We start from the raw sequence: 22,452 nt of genomic DNA on the forward strand, positions 1-22,452 counted from the left end.
CAGGTAACAAAGGTGTAAAAAATTTCATATCAAATTCGTTATTTTAAGAAACTCCATATTTTCATATATTGTTCGTAGCATTATTATAACTTGCGCTGCTCATTGCCAGACACTTAGTGTGGTTACAACCCCCCGCCGGACCCCCCTAAACTATACTATTTTAGAAATAAACTTACGTCATTTTAATAAAGCTGAACTTTATATATATTATTGAGAGAACTATTAAACTGAGTTTCCTAAATTGCCAGACAGTTTTCTTGGTTCCTTATCCTACCAGATTCATTGAAACCGTATATTGGGTAACAATGGTGTATACAATTTCATATCAAATTCGTTATTTTAAGATGCTCCATTTTTTCACATATTGCTCGTAACAGTATTATACTTATACTATTATAACTTGCTCTGCTCGTTGCCAGACCCTTAGTGTGGTTCCAACCCCCCGCCGGACCCCCCTAAACTATACTATTTTATAAATAGTAGTGGTTCGACAACGAGTAGAGCAAGTTATAATACTGTTACGAGCAATATGTGAAAAAATGGAGCATCTTAAAATAACGAATTTGATATGAAATTTTTTACACCTTTGTTACCTGTTACCTGCCAAAGGAACCACGATCCAGGTTTCATGTTTGGGGATCGTTCTTACCTGTGTTGGGGACACACATACAAGATCTTTCACGTTTACTAAAATGACGTATGTCTGGCAGTCGTGGGCTCTTGGGCTAAGATATTTATATTTTGTTGTAGTTTGGAATAGCTATTGTACATACTGTACCGTCTGCAGTTTTATCGTTATTTTATCTTCTAATAACATTCTACGGGAAGAATAACACAGTTCCAGTAAGTATTTTAATATGGATTTCTCGAAGTTGAGTACCTTTTAATTTTACTGGAACATGATGATGCGGCTCGAATGAATATATGGTTGGTAATAATGGCTTCAGCAGATTACAGGGTTACAAGGATCAATTTATTGGGTAAATTATTCTTATAAAATTACCTGTACCGGGAAACGTTGTTTTGCCATATACCTAAATTAAAATCGCTATAAAAAATAGGTGTTGATAATGTTGATGAAAATTAGGGTTGTATGTATTTTGTATTAACACATTATAAAAAATATAAGAAATATATGTCCAAAAATAAAAAAATTCTGGGCATGGACAACCCTTAGCACATAGTGATATGAAAATTAGATAGTATAGACTGAATATGCATATAAAATTTCATAAAAATCGGTCAAGCCGTATCGGAGGTGTGTGGTAACTAACATTGTGATACGAGAATTTTATATATAAGATTACAAATTTGGTTGAGTGAATAAAAGTTCATTGCCTAGATCGATTAGATTTTTAAGTCGTCGTTACGTAGCGAATTTAAATTTCTTACTTTTTTTTAAAGGCCAGTTTATTTACAATGTATATTTATATAGGTGTCTATGTCTAACATTAAATGAAAATCCCGTGCATGAACAACTATTGCCATGCACGCTCGTCATTCAAGTAATCGTTTAAGTGAGTAATACTATTAGGCTTTGCTCAGTAAATATGATTTAACAGATGTTTTGAATTGATCAGTTTAATACAAACTCTGCTTAGCTTGAGACTATATGGCCATATTATTATTATGTTAAATGGATTTCCCTTGGGTTTAAAAAAAAAACTTATTTTAATTAAACAACGCTCGAAGCCGTTTATGACCGAGAGTGAATACAGACTGACTTGGTATCTATCTTATCCCACTTCCAAGCGAGCCAGACCCTGACCCGGCAAGGTGTAGTCGCCAGGACAGCACTATAGGCGGAGTATAACAAATCGTTATCATTCCAGATGACTTTCAGCAACTTCATGTCTTCACACGTAACAATGGTTCAGAGTATTATTACATTTCTTGCACCAGCTTGTTCTGCTGGTATGCTTTCATCAGAATGTGATAGTCTGAAATTAACTCTGGAAGATAAATTAATGGACGAAAGGGGTAAGTATTAAATATTATAATCCAGTGAATATAAATTTACAAAAAACTTCAGACTAATGTTTTTTTTTATTTAAATAAAATTATTATATATACAAAAATTTTAAACTATGTATATTATATATAAAACATATAGATAATAGTGACCCGCCCGAAACACTGATGCATCTAACAATCTTCGACTTTCAGGGCTTTTTTGTAGTATGCAACCATTTATTATGCATAAAAACCTTCCTTTTGAATCACTCTATCTATTACTGAGAACTACGTTTAAATCTGTTGCGTAATTAAAAAGATCTAAGCGTACAGACAGTGTAGTTTCGTTTATATACTACATGAAGATTTTACAAGAGATTCTAATTTACTCAGACGTTATAAAGAAATTATTATTTTTAAACTTTCGCATTTAATATACATTATTTAAATTATTAACCGTCGAGAGAGGTAAATATCTTTATTTGCCATAAAATTATTCGTTATTAAATTATTAACCGGGTCTAACCCGGTTAATAATTTAAGTAAAGATATTATTGTTTCAGATCAGAAGATATCTGCAGATATATTAAGACTTGTACGGTACATCGAAGCTCGCCCGTGCAAATTCACAATTTGCAATGTTCTGCGCATCGACTGGACATTACCCGTGATCATTCTGAACGTCTGCTTTACTTATCTGATCGTTATTGTACAATTTTCGAATGTATATAGTGCATAAATAAAAAATATATTTAGTGCTAGATGCTTCGTAATTTTATTTTTCTAAAATAAATTTTTTTTTTTAAATATAATAAGCTTAAGTTACGCCTTATTACATCAGTTACCTGCCAAGGAAAATTCCAACAAATTCTGTCCATTCATTTCAGAGATTAACCGGAATAAATAGACAGACAGACCGACAAAACGTGTAAAAAAAATTATTTTGGTGTATGTACTGTATGTATTCATATGTATGGAGTATTTTTACTACATACGTATGAATATACCATCGTTGGCTGCACCAACCCCAGCGCCCTACAGATCGATACAAACAATCATAATAATCAATACAAATGTTTGTTAGGAATTGAATGAATGCGAGGAATAGAACCTGTGGTCATCGGAAGTAGGTGCCATACCGCTAGAACATCAATGACATCAGAGTTACGTAAACGAAGTCGTGACTTCGAATTAGTATGCTATATTTATTACTTAATGTCCTTGTCAAGTTGAAACTGAAATGTGTTAATGGATTACATTGAGCAAAGAAACTAAAGCTACTTCCATACCTATTAAATTAAATTAGTCAGTATTACAGCATTCCTCAATGTATCTTCATATCGATCAACCCATCAATTTAAATTGTTTCATTTAATTTCGTTACCATTAGCATGTGTGAGACTACAAATATCGAATGTGGAAATTGACCATCGCTACTAAAAGAGTTACGACCTTCTCTGTTGGTAACCTAATTCCGACTGTCATTGAGTCTACACCCACATTGAGACCTCTGAACGACGCATCATCAGGCTTTGAATAGAGTTCGGATATAGCTTGAACGACTATTGCTGAGTATTCGGAGACCAAACTTCTAGAAAGTTTCTGTTTTAAAGCAATGTCTCAACAACTACAAATGAGTTTTCTCTCGGAATCACAATTCAAACGTTGTCCAATTTCAAAATCTATAATTGTATTCTTTAAGTGTTTATATATATTGTTAAATTTGGACTTTGGATTTGTGGATATTAGATCTGCTACATTGAAATGGGTTGCCAAATTCTACAAATTCATTCACTGTTTAGCAATCTACATATTATGTATCATCACTGCTTCTTTCTACGACTACGAAATGTTGTATTTAATTTGGGATCATTTCTATATATTGGAATATATATCTTTTGTTGTGATACTATCGTTATTTCGCAACAATTCATTTTATGTCCTTCAAAAAGATTTACACGTTATCGATAGAGTCTTCAACATCAGTAGTAGCTCCTATCACATGGAAAAGAAGATTTTTATTACCAGTCTATTGATTACTTCCTTCAGATTTCTACCTCTTCTATACCACACAATTATTAATAAACCCACTTTTAATTCAATCTGTAGAATCATTATATTTAACATAATGACTTGGAGTGTAGATTTGACACAAATAATTGTTTTCTTCAGTTTCTATTCTATTTTCTGTCGGACGAATACTTTCGTGAAGTTCATTAAAGATAACGATATTTCTAATGTAATTGATTATCAAAGTATATATATCACTTTTATCGATGCAATTGAAAGAGCTATGACAACTAGCAAATATGTGGTAAGTGATATTTGATTTACTAAAGCTTAATTTTTGTTAAATCTAAATTAGTTTATTACTACAGATGGTGCCTCTAATATTATTCATATGTATCTACTTCCATTTTTTCATGAAGTCGTGGAGTAGTCAATGTGTCACCACTCTTTTGTCTCCCTAGGGTGGTGTAATATCAGACTAGGATTAGGGTTGTCAATTTGATATGTCGAGTTGTTTGGTGTCTAGTACCATAAACGAGAACATTATCTTCATTCATTTTTCTTACGAGATGTAACGTACGGAAATTTATACGTAGCAAAGAGTTTTTACTACGTTTTGGGATGTCGACAATCTATTAGGGTAGAGAGCCAAATTGATAGAAGTTACCAGATTTATGTCTTTTACGATGCAAATAAAAGTTTAGTTTGGCAACCTTGAATAATTCGAAATGAAACATTGAACCAACTGTAGACTATCATGATATAAATGACGTCCACCGTTTACCATCAGGTGGACCATCAATTTGTTTGTCATAGCAATTACATAAAAAACTTTCATTTTCTTTATAGATTGGAATAGCGCTTGCGTGTAATATGCCGAATATGATGCTTGCAGTATACCATGGTCTGAAATCACTGCAAGATAAAACTAGTAGTACTATGATACCGGTAAGTAAAATATACTGTTTTAAATTTGACGCGGTCATTTGATATACTTTTAATTAGTAAAAATCACGGACTATATTAACCTGATTTAGTAACCAGTTTACTCGTGATCATGGCGGTTGAAACACTGCCGAAATATCGGGAACTCAGCAAATAAATACTAAACGTGGTAAGAGCCCGTGATTTTTACTAATTATGGTCAGTAAAATGACTTAAATAACTGTTTCTGTGTAACAAGAAGTAGATAACTCTACGAATACAATCCCAGGTAGGACATTAATAAATATCATCGTGGTGATCAGATACAGCTGCATACTGTTTCTTGTGATACTCCCTGGGAAATTTCTCTCTCTTCTCTTTCAACATCCATTAATCCATTGCATTAATTGCATAACTTTGCACTTTATTTGACCTGCGGCGCATTTTGTCCAGGTCAATCCTTCCGTCTTTTTGATCTGCCAGTTGATCTGCCTACGCTTCTGCGTTCCATCCTAGGTTGCCATATTAGCGATCTGTATTGCCATCTGTCCCTGGAATTTAAATTAATTTAGAAGATTATTTACACTATTTATAAATGAAAATTAAAACAAGATTAGTGTTTTGAATAATTGAGTGTCTACAAATCTTATTCGTTTCTTTTATTTTATTTTGTTTCTTTTATTCGTGTGCTGACCAATGTTGTTGCGTATTTACTTTGCATCTTTTTTCTTCATTATACTGTACCTTGTGTGTGTGTTCATTTAAAGCAAATAAAAGTTTTATCTATCTGTTTATCTTTTTCTTAATCTATTTCATGGTAGCTTACAGTTTTAGCAGCTTCTTTTCCATCGAACGAAACGTTAATATTACGAGGTCCATTCAGTACTATTATAATACTCATAACATTATTTTGATTGAATAAATAATTAATCTTGTTTTAGATGAATTTTTTCAGTTTATTAACGTTGTACATGCCCATACTGCAATCAGTCATTATATTATTCGCTCCAGCATATTCTGCTGGGATGCTGTCTTCGAAATGCGATACTTTGATATTAACTCTCGAAGATAAATTATTAAAAGAAAAAGGTAAAAGTCCAACATGTATATAAATTATTATTACTTTCAAATTACTTGCATATATTGGCCTCGATGGTCTAGTGGGTTAGCACTCCGCCTTACTTTCAATGACCGCGGGTTCGATTCCTCGTACAATGCAGGCATTTGAATTCATACTTGTACTCTATGTATTGGGATCTCTGATGGGAAAATCTCAATCCAGTCCAAAACTAACTAGAGCTTATTTTGTGCGTTTTAGACGACTTATAAATATAATTAGATACTTACTTTTTTTTTGTAAATACATACATAATACACATAGTAGACCCCCATATAATACAAATGTTTGTACCGTCCTAGGAATCGAACCTCCAACCAACAGAAGTAATGCGGCGTGCTAATCCGCTCGACGGTCGAGGTTGTCATTTATTGTACTTTCAGATCCAAGAGTATGTGATGATACATTAAGACTGATCCGCTATATAGAAGCCCGTCCATTCAAGTTTACAGTATGCCAAATCCTGCCAATCGACTGGTCGCTGCCTGTCGTCATACTCAACATCTGTGTCACCTACCTCATCGTTATTGTACAGTTTACGACACGTTGAAGACTGCATTGAAAAATCTTATTTCTATAGAATAGAAATAGAATAGAATAGAAATAATCCTTATTTAAATAAACTCATTACAAGCACTTTTGAATGGTCATATTTTGATTCTACCACTCATTCGGAATGCAGATTCATCACAAGAAGAATGAGTAAGAAACTCGTGTGTTGCTCTTTTGAATAGATTTTTTATATAAATAATTACAGTATAACAAGTAAGGCATGCGATAATCAACATAGAAATCGCTACGCACTAATTTATTAGTGTAATCAGATAATAATTTCTCACATAGATACTGGCAATATATATTATTAAATAAGTTTTTAGTATACAATAAATTGAGGTACACATTATTTCTGTAGTGCTTACTGCCGTGTTTTTGTAGTGCATCTCGCATGTTCGCTCTTGCACGAATAGATGACTTTTATGCCATGGCATAAAAGTCACGGTACGGTGGTGAAATTCAGCAGCTGGTATTAATACGAGCAATTCCTCAGAACACTCCCCGTGATATTATTATTAATTTACTATATTTATTATTATTTTACTATATTTATTATCAGTCTGCTGGACAGTAGACGTCTTCCGGGCTATCGCAGCCCGGAAGACGTCTACTGTCCAGCAGACTGATAATAAATATGATTGATTTGATTGATGATGATTATCAGTCTGTATTTATTTACTTACGTATTGATGTGCGTGAACACATACAATGTCATGTATGAAACTTTGTTTGAAGCCAGGAATATCTGAAAATGTTGTTATAAAATAATATTGTAGGAGCTTGAGAGGCCAGACTTGTGGGGATAATTGAAATATAAGTAACAGGGATTTAAGGGAAAGGTACTTTTATGGGAATATTTCGTAGTTATAGAATTAACAAAAAATATATATTTAACTAGCCACTCACCTCGGCTTCGCACGGATGAACATGTATTATATATATATATATATATAAACCTTCCTCTTGAATCACTGTATCTATTTAAAAAAAAAACCGCTTCAAAATCCGCTGCGTAGTTTTAAAGATTTAAGCATACATAAGGACGGACAGACGGCGACAGCGACTTTGTTTTATACTATGATTTGAATGTAATGATTTGATTAGAATTATGCATCTCATGAGATTGAATCCTATAATATACTAGTACTACTAATGATAGGACACTTGATACGGCACGATGAATTTATGAAAGTTATTATTGAGGGAAAGATAGAAGGAAACAGGGGAGAGGAAGACCAAGGCACAGCTACATCAAGCAAATGAATCACAGAATTGGAGTCGTGTCGTATCAAGGTTTAATGAGCATTATGGAAGCTCGTGAAAAGAGGTAAGAGCTCCACCGACAAGAGCGACGCTCTTAAATTATGAATGAATGAATGAATAGACAAGTAACATAGCACTGTCTTCCTAGAAGGCGGTTGATCCTATTTGATATAAAAATGTAATAATAATAATAATAATAATAACCTTTATTTAATATTCTTTCTTACATAATATTTTTTAAATAAAAATAAAAGTATAGGTTACACCTAATACTTTACTTTAAATAACTTTACTGTAAGTATTTTTACTTAAAAGGGATCGATGACTTTGTAAAAGTGAACTGAACAACTGCAATGTCCATAACTTATTATCACCCGAGAGCAGATTACTGCACTCCGCCATAACCCCTAATCAGCAACAATGTACACAGCAAACAAAAGCAAATAGTGCAGCTTATAGAGTATCCCCCATAAAAAGCGCTGATTGCAAATGTCCATTTCCATTTGTTTGGATGCATTCAAAAACAATGTTGCCCTCGAAATCCATTAACGCAACGCCGTAACGATGGTTTAACAAATATGCACTAGCCACGGTCATATGTGAGTACAATGTGATCATACCGTGGTGAGAAACATATAGAAAAGACTTGTTGTTAAATAATATTATTGTTATAATAATAATAAAAGAGAGAAAAGAGACGAGGGTTTGCATAGAGAGGTCATAGAATGTGACAAAGGATAATGGCGAAAACCCGAATTATATATAGCCCTTCACGGGCCGTACGTTCCGTGCACTGGCTACAGTTCGGTGATCTCTTCGGAGAGACCGAGGGTTTTGTCTGTGCAATACAGGATCAGGTGGTTAAGACGAACAATTACCGAAAGCACATGTCTGAGGACATCTGTCGGGCATGTCGCCATCCCGGAGAGTCACTCAGACACGGGTTGTTACTTTTGTGCACAGACTGTGCCAAAATACTCCATGCTTACGGCCTCGCGAATGAAGCCGTATATAAATGAATAAATACCTTATATCGTGGTGAATAATAATAATCTCATGTGGGGGGTGATGTCCACGAAATCATTCCAATCACACAGTCTTATCCCAACCAGTCTATCTCAGACGGTTGGGACCGGGGCGGTTCACTCCCGGGAAAGATGCAGAAAGCGGTGCTGTTAGATTCTGCCCGCAGCTAGCTAACTGTGCTTGTTTTGCCATCTCCTCTCCTTAAGAGAGATGAGAATTTTTGGATAAAAATAGTAATAATAATAATATATATAATTGATGGTGACAACAAATATACTTTTGTACTGTGTGCTTTAAAGGTATATAAATGAATAAATAAATAATTTTTTAAATACTTGTTTTATGGGTACTAGATAATTGATACATATACGCAGTTTTTTTTAAATACATACATATTAGGAAACACTCAGACCGATACAAACAATCATACTCATGAATACAAATGTTTGTGCCGTGCGAGGAATCGAACGCGCGACCATCGGTCGTAAAGCGGTGTGTCTACCACACCGCTTTACGACACCGCTAGAAATATTTCAGTGAGTGGGTTACCTTGTTCATATCGGACATTCAAGATACTTACTAAGCAAACAATTATATAATAAGTATAAATTATTGTTAAATAATATTACTTATTTTATAGTAGATGTGTTATTATAGTACATTTAAAAGAGCAAAACTTAGTTTTTCTCATTTAAAGTAGTTCTTACGAAATATTGCTTACTTTTAAAAGAAAAGCGTGCATGGCGTGTAATGTCCTTGTATCGAATATTCAAGACTAGCTGTACCCGCGACTTCGTTCGCGTGGAATTTAACTTCAATTTTCTAAAATAAAAGTACCTGCCTAAAAAAGTTCCGTCTAAATCGGTCCAGCCATTTCAGAGATTAGCGGGAACAAACAGTCAGACAAACAGATAAAAATTATAAAAAACGTTATTTTGGTATATGTACCGTATTTATAATCTTATGCATGTAGTAAAAAACGGTTATTTCAATATTACAAACAGACACTTAGATTTTATTTATATGTATAGACAAAGCAAACATCAATAATCAATATACAACATAAAAAAACACAATAACGTCAATAATCATATAGATGGTAATGAATTACCAAACGCAAATACAAATATCATTAATAAAATATTCACTTAAAGGTATGCTATTTATATTATGAGGCCATTTCACAAAAATATTTCATGTTGTACAGACAGTTATGTCTTACGAAGAATGGAAAGGAGAAAGATATATAGAAAGCAAGAAAGAATAAATATTCCCAGTGCTAGTTTATTTTAAAGATACCAATGGACTAACGAAATGCTGAAATTAATTACTACTAAAGGAAATACATAAAATAAAATGTAAAAATGTAAATGTAAATTGAACTCCAGTCCCTGCAATTAGCTTGTCATTTGGGCCGTTGTACCTGTAGAGCCAGACTACTAAAGTAGCCAGCCAAGCTCATCCCGAAAGCGCAGAAGACTCCTAGTATCTTCACAGGCTTCACGAGCGACCTCACCGTTCCGAGGATTTGTTTTCGTTGTGGCCACTGCAAGCACTCCAGGATTACGTGAGCAGCCGTTTCTTCGGCTTCAAATCAGCCCCGACAGTTTGTTTACGGGACAGTGACCCGTTATTGTCCCTATCATTATTTTGAGGTTATGTCTATCTAGATATAGTAGGCGTTTTGTCAATCGATGGTTCGGAATTGCCACTTTTGTTTGTTTGCAGTGGTAGTCAATACGTAAACTAAAATACATAAAAAAAATATTCATTCATTCATAATTTAAGAGCTGTGCTCTTGTCGGTGGAGCTCCCGCCACCTTCCACGATCTTCCATCAGTCCTTTTAGCTGTTGATACGACACGACTCCAACTTTTTCTTTAACTTGCTTGATATAGCTGTGTCTCGGTCTTCCCCTTCCTCTCTTTCCATCTATTTTTCCTTCAATAATGTTGTTAATTAGTTCGTCGTGTCGTATCAAGGGGCCCAACATTTTTCCCCGTTTTTAAAAAAAATATAAGTATTACAAATGCCAGCATATCCTACGTAAATTGCAAGTGATTTTCGATATCACCACTGCATATATAAAGAGACAAATGTCCCCAAAACGTCTTAAGATTAACTTCCTTTCGCAATCACAGTTCAAACGTCATTCAATATCAAAAACAACAATCATATTTTTCAAATGCTTGCACATATTACTAAACCTAAACTTCGGTTTTATAAAAAGTAAGGATATAAAAACAAAATGGTTTCTAAATTGTTATACAATATTATATTGTTGCGCTACATATTTTATATATATAAATATAACTCCAATAAGAGAATTAAAACTATTCTATGTAATTTGGGATCACATTTATATACTTGAGTATTTCTCGTTTGTTATAACACTTTTATATTTTCGAAATAACACTTTTTATATTCTTCAAAATGAATTACTTGATATAGATGTAGCGCTGAACGCTGATAGTACTTCATATCGCATTGAAATAAAAGTAATATGCACAATAATATATATTATAATACATGCAGTTTCGGTTAACATAGTAGGCTATATATTACTATATCAACATTATATTACTATGTTGTTTAGAGCGGCGATATTTGTATTATTCACAATAGGTATAGATATAACGTTAGCGGTGCATTTTTTTCTATTCTATTCCATTAATTCTAGAATTAAAAGTTTCACTCAACTTATTAGGAGTAATAATAATTCAGACGTAATTAATTATCAGTATATATATATATCTATCATTGAATCGACCGAGAAAGCAATGAAAACCTGCAAATGCATAGTAAGTGTATTTTATTATTCTTATTTTTCATTCATATAGTTTTTTTTTCGGACTACTCTAATGCTGTTGGCCGCAGCTGGCCTTTACAGCTTCACCGGACGATAGGGGGCGAGTGTAGATGGCACTCCAAACCCGAGAAGGGACTTATGGAGCGGCTGAAAGCCAACTTTACAGCTTCACCGGACGATTTCTAAGTATAGTATGACATACTCATAGTTTAAATATATATAACTCAAAGGTGACTGACATAGTGACCTATCAACGCACAGCCCAAACCACTAGACGGATCGGCCTGAAATTTGGCATGCAGGTAGGTGTTATGACGTAGGCATCCGCTAAGAAGGTATTTTGATTAATTCTATCCCCAAGGGGATAAAACAGGGGATGAAACTTTGTCAATTTAAACCGATAGGGATGAGACTTTGCATGCATAAACCTACTATAACGTAGGCATCCCCTAAGAAAGGATTTTGATAAATTCCATCCCTAAGGGGATAAATTAACGCGAGCGAAACCGCGGGCAAAAGCTAGTATAAAATAAAGTCGCTTTCAAAGTTTATTGTCTTAGATCTTTTGAACTACGCAACGGATTTTAATGCAGTTTGTAGTTATAGATAGAGTGATACAAGAGCAAAGCTTATATGTATATGTACTGAGCGAAACCGAGGTGATTAGCTGGTCGTTTGTAAGTTAATATCGTATTTAACAATATGTTTTGTGAACATATATTATAACATCCAACTTAAAAAATGAGAACACTGAAAGTTCAAATTTTTTTTGTTGCAGATTGGTTTAGCTCTTACTTTTAGCGTTCCAAGTATGATGCTGTCGGTTTATTACTTTCTAGACGTACATATAATTAATCATACTAATGTGGTGAGTTTATTTATTAATGTTACTAGTAACGCGGTTCAATGGGTACCGTTATATATGTATATGTATATATTTGACGGCCTCGGTGAGCGACCGATTTAAATGAAATTTGGTACACAGATAGTCTACACCCTCAAAAAGGACATAGGTTACAGGAAGCTTCAAAATTATAATTTTTTAGGTTTTTGATTAAATATATATAAATAAATATGACTATAAAATACGGGATGAAAGTTTGTAGGGAAATTCGTCATTCATCGTCTATTCCACGCGGATGAAGATGCGGGTACAGTTAGTTAAGAATAAAATAAAGTAAATGGTATTTTTAAAGTGTTTAAAGCTGTATCAAGGTGTTAATATATATACATATATTTATGTATCATATAAATAATAGTTTTATCTTTCAATCCCAGTTCTACATATGTGTTTAAGTTAATTAAAATATATAAATATACATACTCGTATAAATAAAATTGAAGTGTCTGTTTGTAATATTGACGAGTTCGGTGGTCTATTAGCACACCGCTTTACGTCCGATGGTATTATTATTCCTCGCACGGCACAAACATTTGTATTCATGAGTATATATTTTTGTATCATATCTGGGTGTTTTCTATGTATAATATGTATGTATTTACAAAAAAAATCTATGTACATATATGTATCAGTTATCTAGTACCCATAACACAAGCTTTAGCTAGCTTAACTTGGCTCTTGATGGCGCTGTGTGAATTGTTAATTATTATATATTATTATTATAATAACCGTTTTTTACTACATGTATATGAATATAAATACGGTACATCTTTTTTTACAATTTTTGTCTGTCTGTCTGTTTGTTCCGGCTAATCTCTGAAATGGCTGTACCGATTTTGACGGGACTTTTTTTGGCAGGTAACTAATGTAATAAGGAATAACTTAGGCTACTTTTATTTTAGAAAAATAAAGTTAAAGTCCACGCGGACGAAGTCACGAGTACCTACAGTTAGTATATTATAAAACAAAAATGTAATTAGTCTGTAGTCTGTATTCTATGGTAGTATATAGTCTGTGAAAATGCTGTGTTGAAATAGTGAAATAAAAATTTGTCGAAGAGAAAAAAATGAGTTTTCAAGAATCCTTCAATATGAAATTATACTTTAAAAGTGTTATTCTTTATTTTCAGTGGACTATAAGTATCGGAGATATCATTGTGACATACATACCGACACTGCAATCTATTGTATTCTTATTTGCACCAGCTTACGCTGCTGGAGTACTATCCTCAAACTGCGATAACCTGAAAATGACTCTTGAAGAGAAGCTTCTAAAGGAGAAAGGTATATACACTTACATTGCAAAATTGTAAAGTTAGTTATTATTATATTTGATGGCCTTGATAGTCTAGTGGTTTAGAATACCACCTTGCCTGATGGTCGCGGATTCGATTCCTTGCACGGTATATTTGTATTTAATTATTAATATAAAAATGTAAATTAAATTTTAATAAATATTTTCAGTGTACCAAATAAACAATTTTCTTTCTTTCTATTTATGAGTATGATGGTTTATATCGGTCTGAGTGTTTTCTATGTACATATGTATTTAAAAAAATATCTAAGTATTAATATCAGTTGACTAATAGCCATAAAACAACCTCTGCTTACCGTGTGACTAGATGGCGCTGTGTTAATTGTCCAAGGTTATTTAACATTATTATTATTATTTGTTTCGGATAAATTTATGCCGGTTAAATAACGGTTATATGTATAACATGACGGTTAGCATGATTGTTGAACCATTAGAGTACCGAGGCCGTCATAATTACGTTTCTTATATAAATAACTAGTTACTCGCCCCGGGTTCGCACGAGTGTACATGTATTATACATATAAACCTTCCTCTTGAAACATTCTATCTATTAAAAAAAAATAACTTCAAAATCCGTTGCGTAGTTTTAAAGATTTAAGCATACATAGAGACAGACAGCGACTGTTTTATACTATGTAACTAGCTACTCGCCCCGGCTATTAGCACGAGTGTACATGTATTATACATATAAACCTTCCTCTTGAAACATTCTATCTATTAAAAAAAATAACTTCAAAATCCGTTGCGTAGTTTTAAAGATTTAAGCATACATAGAGACAGACAGCGAAAGCGACTTTATTTTATACTATGTAACTAGTTGCTCCCCCGGCTTCGCACGGGTGTACATCACTATATAGTATAAAGTCGATGTCGCTGTCTGAAGGTTTATAGGTTATATAATGGAAGGTTTATATATATAATTCACTAGCTACTGGACCCGGCTAGCTACTAGCTATCTATATCTCCTATCTATTAAAAAAACCGCTTCAAAATTCGTTGCGTAGTTTTAAAGATTTAAGCATACATAGGGACAGACAGGGACAACGACTTTGTTTTATACTATGTAATGCTGTTAATGATAATGATATTCAGTTTCCTGAATTAAAATAAATAAAATACATTAATTTCAGATCAGAAAATATCAGCTAATGTATTAAGACTGATCCGCTACATAGAAGCCCGTCCGTTTAAGTTTACAGTATGCCAAATCCTGCCGATCGACTGGTCGCTGCCTGTCGTCATACTCAACATCTGTGTCACCTACCTCATTGTTATTGTACAGTTTCTGCATTTATATTAGTTTTTATGGGACATATAAACGTAATAACCTTGAGTATACAGCCGTAGAGAAGATAGAAGGTGGTATAAGAGCATTTTGCGAAGCTTTTTGTCCTTCGTGAAAAGGTTTTTTTTTTGTCAATTCACACAGCGCCATCTAGACCCAAGTTAAGCTAGCTAAAGCTTGTGTTATGGGTACCAGACAACTGATACAAATACATAGATATTTTCGTAAATACATATACAATACATATATAATACATAGAAAACACCCAGACCGATACAAACAATCATACTCATGAATACAAATGTTTGTGCCGTGCGAGGAATCGAACCCGCGGCCATTGGTCGTAAAGCGGTATGCTGGACCGCTAGACCACCGAGGCCGTCGTTTTTTTTTGATCCATATATCAAATTAATGGAAATTTTCCGCTGATTGAAGAAAAATATATTGCCTTTTATGTTGCATTTTTTTTATTGCTGTTCATTTCTTTTTATTTGTACATTATATATATTTTGTTTATTAGTTATTAAATGCCTAAGTTAGGAAGGAAAGGAAATTGGTTCTTTGTTACGGGAAGCACCGGGCGATTGCCCCATTCACCCCCTAAGGCCGCACTACCTAGTCAGGCACACAAACATTAAAAGTAGCCTAATTTACCCCTTATAACATTAGCTATCTTAGCAATTAAAAGTTCTTCACAATTAGTCCAACATTTTTAGAAATTAACAAGAACAAACAGACAGATAGATATATTTTTTTTTAATTAATATTTTGATGCAAGTACCGCATATACTTTCATATGCATTTACTGAGAAGCTGTTTATTTGAAATTACAAACAGACAATGCAATTTTATTTATTGGTATTATTCACGTATTATTCACGATTGGTTAGCGTGATTATAAGAATTTAACAGACATTACACATTAACAAACATTGCTGGTCCAACAAAAATAAATTGATTGGAAATATTAAAAAGATTTATCATTACATATGGTAGGAAATTGCGGAAAAATATAGCAAATAAGGTTTCACCACCACGCGGTAGGACGCGGTCGCTGGTTCAGAAATATGATGTTAATTCGCTGACTGATTATATTACCTGCAATATATTGGGCTCGTACTCCTGGAGACCACCTCTGAACAGCTGTCGCACAGATCACAATGATATAAGCACAAGACACAAAAATAATGTCTAAATTCGAGATTAACCTTGAGCAGCGTGCACGGCGGTTGATTGTACTAATCAGAGAGTTTTCGAAGTGAATAGATGCACAATTCCACTCGCAGTGATGCGACAGACGCGCCACTTTACAGGTACATACTTACCCGCTGAAATACAAATATACAAACCTTGACTACAAATACAACAGACCAGCGAAATAACAATATATATAATTGTTAACAATAAAAATGTTATAAATGGCGTAACCAGCATAGTATAATACAAAGTCGCTGTCGCTGTCTGTCCCTATGTAAGCTTAAAGCTTTAAAACTACGGAACCGATTTTTTTAAATAGATAGTGTGATTCAAGAGGAAGGTTTATGTATATAATACATGTACCATGCGAAGCCGGGGCGAGTAACTAACTGTATAAAAATATGCCAATGTTGAAGCCATTTCAGATATTATGTAAATTGAAACTACCTACCATTTCAGAGTGAAAGGAATTTAAGCGTACGCAGATCGTGATAGTCCACTTACATCAAAATTCTATGAATAACTGAATATGTCAAAAGGTAAACATCAATTTTATCAGGGAACTCCTTTCACTCAGCATCAGGGGGTAGCAACCCTTCACAACAGGTCTGTGATGTGTATGACGTTATGTATATACGACTGGCTCAGTGGTTTAGTGGTTTAACACATTGCTTTACTTCCAATGGTCATGGTATTGGTTCCAGCATGATACAAAAATTTGTATTTCTGAGTATGATTGTTAATATTAGTGTAGGTTATTTTTGGTGTATGTATTATGTATGAAAAATGTATTTATTATTAATCAGTTTTTAAAAACTTTTCTAGATGGCGCTCTGTAACCCTTGTGATATATTTTCTTTCTTTGTAATAATAACCCAGGATAAATTACACAAAGTTAGGTATATAATTAAAAAAAAAAATTAAAAATATTCATATTTTTTTATAAATACATACACAGTATACATAGAGAACATCCAGATCGTTACAAACTATCATACTTATGAATACAAATGTTTGCATCGTGCGAGGAATCCAACCCGCAACCATCGGAAGCAAAGCAGTGTGCTAAACCGTTAGACCACCGAGGCCTTTTTTTGTCTTTTGTAAATGATCCCTAACTTATTTTAGTATTTTGCAAAATTATAGAGTATACACATTAGCGCAACTACAAGAAACAAATTGATATAATATTACACAAATTGTATTTCATATTAAACACTAAAGTTAAAATTTACATAACATCATTTTAATCCAGTAAATTGGCCATCGATGAAATCCGCCATCGATTAAATGTAAAAGCAATTGAGGTTGTTTAATATTCAAATACGCGCATGCAAATCACAAAGGCATCATGTAAATGGTGTTACACTTGTTTATCCGGAATAATGGGGCTGTGACAAACCGACAGATAGCGCTGTAAACGACCAAAGAGGTAGGAGCGTATATAGTGTACACTATAACTAATATATTTTTTCTGCAAGTAGCTGTAGCAGTTGTAACAAACTAACGATGTTTTTGAAAGTTGCAAAGAAAACCGCAGATACAAAATATGTTCTGTCCGCAGCAATCTTAATGTATTGTTACTATTGAGAACTAAAATGTATTGCTCTATAAATTTACAGTTATATGCCATATTTGAATGAAACTTAGCTTAAGTTTAACGAAAGGTATCTTCGTATACTTGAATATTTCTAGAACAGTTCATTTCTTGCAGAATCAATTAAAATGTTTTTGGGTAGATACACATGCATTGCATGCATGTCACGTGTGTATCCATATGGATATTATTATTATTTATGTATTAATTTGTTAAATTTTTATTTCATTATGTTGTGGTATAGTTTTCTAACACGTGTGATTAGGTACGCCTGCGTAGGTACAAACTGAAAACCAGCGCTGGACGCCCATCAGTCCAGCAATAGCTGAGTTTGTACCTATTGCCAATCATATTAAATATGTATAAATGTGTAACTATGTAACTATACTGATATTGGCAATAAAAGGATTTATTAATATTATTATTCTTTATTTTTTCTCAGCTATTGCTGGTTTTCTCCACACTTACGGGCCGAAACCAAGTAAGTGCAGAGTGTGTGTATGTGTGTGTGCGCGTGTATGTATGCGTGAGTGTGTGTGTAGTTATTGTGTGCCTGGTGTGACTGGTGTTATATCATTTTCATCGATTTCGAGAAATTATTATTATTAAGAAGAACTGGCAAGAAACTCAACTGTCTTTCTTTAAAAGCCTGTTGTTAATATTGTTTACTTAGACAGGAGTCTATGTTAAACATTAAAAGAAAATTATCATAAAATTTGCCATGCATGTTTGTCGTTTAGGTTATCATTTAGGCCTGCTCAATAAATATGTTATAAATTTATTTATACATATAAATACCTACAAAACACCGAGATCTACACAAATATTGATACTCATTAATACAAATGTAAGTATTGTTCAGGGTTCGAACCCATAACTATTCTGTAAATAAGACAGTATCATAATATGAGGTAACTCCCCTTATAGAGAATCCACTGTCTGTGACGCGTATACCCAATGCGCATATCAATCAAACGCCTAAATTGCTCGCGACAGGTTTAATCGTATTGCGCGAAGTGTTTGCAACATGAGTTGTACTGTCAACAGTATGATCAACATTGTTCAATTACAACATAACTTAATAATTTAACATTGTTATACAATTAGTAATACTAGTAGTTGCCTAGTGACCGAAACTCGATCACAATTAAGTTTAAACATTATTATTAACTATTCTATTACTGTATGATCAACATTGTTCAATTACAACATAACTTAATAATTTAACATTGTTGTACAATTAGCAATACTAGTAGTTGTCTAGTGACCGAAACTCGATCATGATTAAGTTAAAAAAATATTATATACTATTCTATTACAGTATGATCAACATTGTTCAATTACAACATAACTTAATAATTTAACATTGTTATACAATTAGTAATACTAGTAGTTGCCTAATGACCGAAACTCGAACATGATTAAGTTAAAAAAATATTATATACTATTCTATTACAGTATGATCAACATTGTTCAATTACAACATAACTTAATAATTTAACATTGTTGTACAATTAGTAATACTAGTAGTTGCCTAGTGACCGAAACTCGAACATGATTAAGTTAAAAAAATATTATATACTATTCTATTACAGTATGATCAACATTGTTCAATTATAACATAACTTGATAATTTAACATTGTTGTACAATTAGTAATACTAGCAGTTGCCTAGTGACCGAAACTCGATCATGATTAAGTTTAAACATTATTATTAACTATTCTATTACAGTATGACCAACATTGTTCAATTACAACATAACTTAATAATTTAACATTGTTGTACAATTAGTAATACTAGTAGTTGCCTAGTGACCGAAATTCGATCATAATTAAGTTTAAAAATTTTTCAAATTCAAATTCAAAATTCAAAATATCTTTATTTATGTAGGTCTATTACAGACTCTTATGATATGTCAAATCTACCGTCAGTTCGGAATGATTTCGATATGAGAAGAACTGACAAGAAACTCAGCTCGTATTTTTTTTTTTTAAATAAGTGTTGTACATATTTACAATAATACAGATTTATTTAAATTCTAATTTGGGAGAATAGAGTGACCACCAGCATATGCTATTGCAAAAAACAAAATCTAGTCAGTGTTCGTAACCAGAACAGACCAGTAGACCGTAGACCCCACAAGCAGCACCCGTTCACGAGTATGACGGATGAGGATTATTATTAACTATTCTATTAACGAAAACTTCCTTCAATATTTATTATATTTGCGTATTAATATATAGATTACTTTGATGCATAGAAGCGAACCTCGATTCGCTGACTTGATAAATAACAATATTGACATTGGTAGTAGTCGTGTAATATAATGGTAGAGTGTAATTTTTTTATTCATTTAATGCATTTTCATGGACAAATTATAAAAAAAATATTAGTATTCTACACTCCTTCTCTGTATCAACTATAAGTGTGCGGAATTTCATACAATTCGGTCTGGGCAATTTTTGTAAAAAAGGGGTACAAAGTTTTGGCTTCATGTATTAATATATAGATAATAATTTTGTAATTTATATTATTATAATATCTAATTAAATTAATTGTTCTAAATATATATAATTCAAAGGTGACTGACGTAGGATCTATCAACTCACAGCCCAAACCACTGAACGGATAGGGCTGAAATTTGGTATGCAGGTAAATGTTATGACGTAGGCATCAGCTAAGAAAGGATTTTGATTAATTCTACCGCAAAGGGGATAAAATAGGGGATGATTAGAATATGTATTTTTTACGTTAATTTATCCCCTTACGGGTGGAATTTATAAAAATCTTAGGGGATATTACAATACCTTTATGCATGCAAATATCCGATCGGTTTCAAAGTTTCATCCCCTATTTTATCCCTTTGGGGGTAGAATTAATCAAAATCCTTTCTTAGCGGATGCCTACGTCATAACATCTACCTGCATGCCAAATTTCAGCCCGATCCGTCCAGTGGATTGGGCTGTGCGTTGATAGATCACTATGTCAGTCACCTTTGAGTTAATTTAAGATTATTTTATATCATTTTATAATTGCTGACAAGGCAAACATTGTTTTGGCCATTTAAATCATCGCTATTAAAAATTAGAGGTTGATAGTAGAAGGGTGAAATTTAGGATTATATGTATGTTTTTAATGCGGAATCTATTAAATATTTTCTATATATGTTAGTCCTCAAGGTATGCTTAATATAGGGCAATAGTTTAATTATATCAGTTCAAGTCGTGACGAAACAACTTTCCATTATCTCATTTTCATTCCATAATCAATTGTCCATTGATGGAAACACCGGTAACAATTTAATCAGAATCTACAAACAGAACAACTACAACCACGTTCAAATATTGCTTCATAAGTAATAATATAATGTCCGATATACCGTTAACAAGTTTTATTTTGTCTGTATGTACGTAATCTTGTTATGTTACATCAATGGACAGGTTACATTGTAACGAGATCCGGCGAGATAAAGCGACGGTTTCGTATTCCGACTAATTGTATATTGATTGGCAATTCCGCTTTTGGCATTTTAATAGCTTTTTTATGGCAACAGAGAGTCCGTTGTAAATGAGTTCGATATTTGTCTGATTGAGAAATTATTATATTCGTACATTTGGTAGAATGTATAATAATCTCAGGACAATTCACACAGCGCCATCTAGACCCAAGTTAAGCTAGCTAAAGCTTGTGTTATGGGTATTAGATAACTGATACATATACATAGATATTTTTTTTTTGTAAATACATACATATTATACATAGAAAACACCCAGACCGATACAAACAATCGTACTCATGAATACAAATGTTTGTGCCGTGCGAGGAATCGAACCCGCGACCAACCGACAATCGCTATACCACCGAGGTCGTCATGAATGAATAAGTAGTAGAAGAATTTAAGGAAATTAGTACCTGGAGGACACAGCTTTGCTTCTTTTTTTTAAGACGAAAAACAAAAGGCATCTTTGTCTGCTTCTTCCTTATCTTAAATAATAGATAAACGTAAGTTTTATTAAAATATAATCTTTCTTTGTCCAATCCATGTTACCAGTTTATCTGTGGTCTTCCCTCCCTGTACTACTGCCAGAGAACTCTGTTCTGGATCGTCTGTATATTTAGGTAAGTATTATTGAAATGTAATATTTTACAATTTTAACTGAATCTATTCCGATATACTATTATACCAGCTGCTAAGTTTCACCACCGTACCACCCGCCAGAAACTGAAATACCATCCTGATCATCTGGATGAATGGCGGTCTTCCACAGTGAGGTTTTCTAGAAACTTTTTGCCTCGCACAACCACATTATGGAATCACCTTCCAGCAATGGTATTTTCAAACCGATACGATATTGAAACCTTCAAGAAAAGAGCTAATTTCTTTTTAAAAGGCCGACAACGTACTTGCAAATTTCCCTGGTGTTGCGGGTGCTCATGGGCGGCGGTAATCACTTACCATCAGGTGAGCCGCATGCTCGTTTGTCCCCTGTGTTATAAAAA

General features: G+C 33.3%; 1 protein-coding gene across 1 annotated transcript in view; it reads left to right on the forward strand.

The window, feature by feature from the left end:
- Positions 1-1,868: 1,868 nt before the first annotated feature.
- LOC131842373 (uncharacterized) overlaps positions 1,869-22,452 on the forward strand; it is a 70,973-nt gene continuing 50,389 nt past the window's right edge. Inside the window, exons 1-4 of the mRNA XM_059190914.1 lie at positions 1,869-1,980; positions 2,517-2,677; positions 4,813-4,911; positions 13,688-13,841. Of these exons, the coding sequence (XP_059046897.1) occupies positions 1,869-1,980; positions 2,517-2,677; positions 4,813-4,911; positions 13,688-13,841 (526 nt within the window). The remainder of the gene's footprint in view (positions 1,981-2,516; positions 2,678-4,812; positions 4,912-13,687; positions 13,842-22,452) is intronic.

The sequence above is a fragment of the Achroia grisella genome, unplaced genomic scaffold, assembly GCF_030625045.1.
Source record: "Achroia grisella isolate CSIRO2021 unplaced genomic scaffold, CSIRO_AGI_Agris_v1 utg2167, whole genome shotgun sequence".
Classification (NCBI taxonomy): Eukaryota; Metazoa; Arthropoda; class Insecta; order Lepidoptera; family Pyralidae; genus Achroia; species Achroia grisella.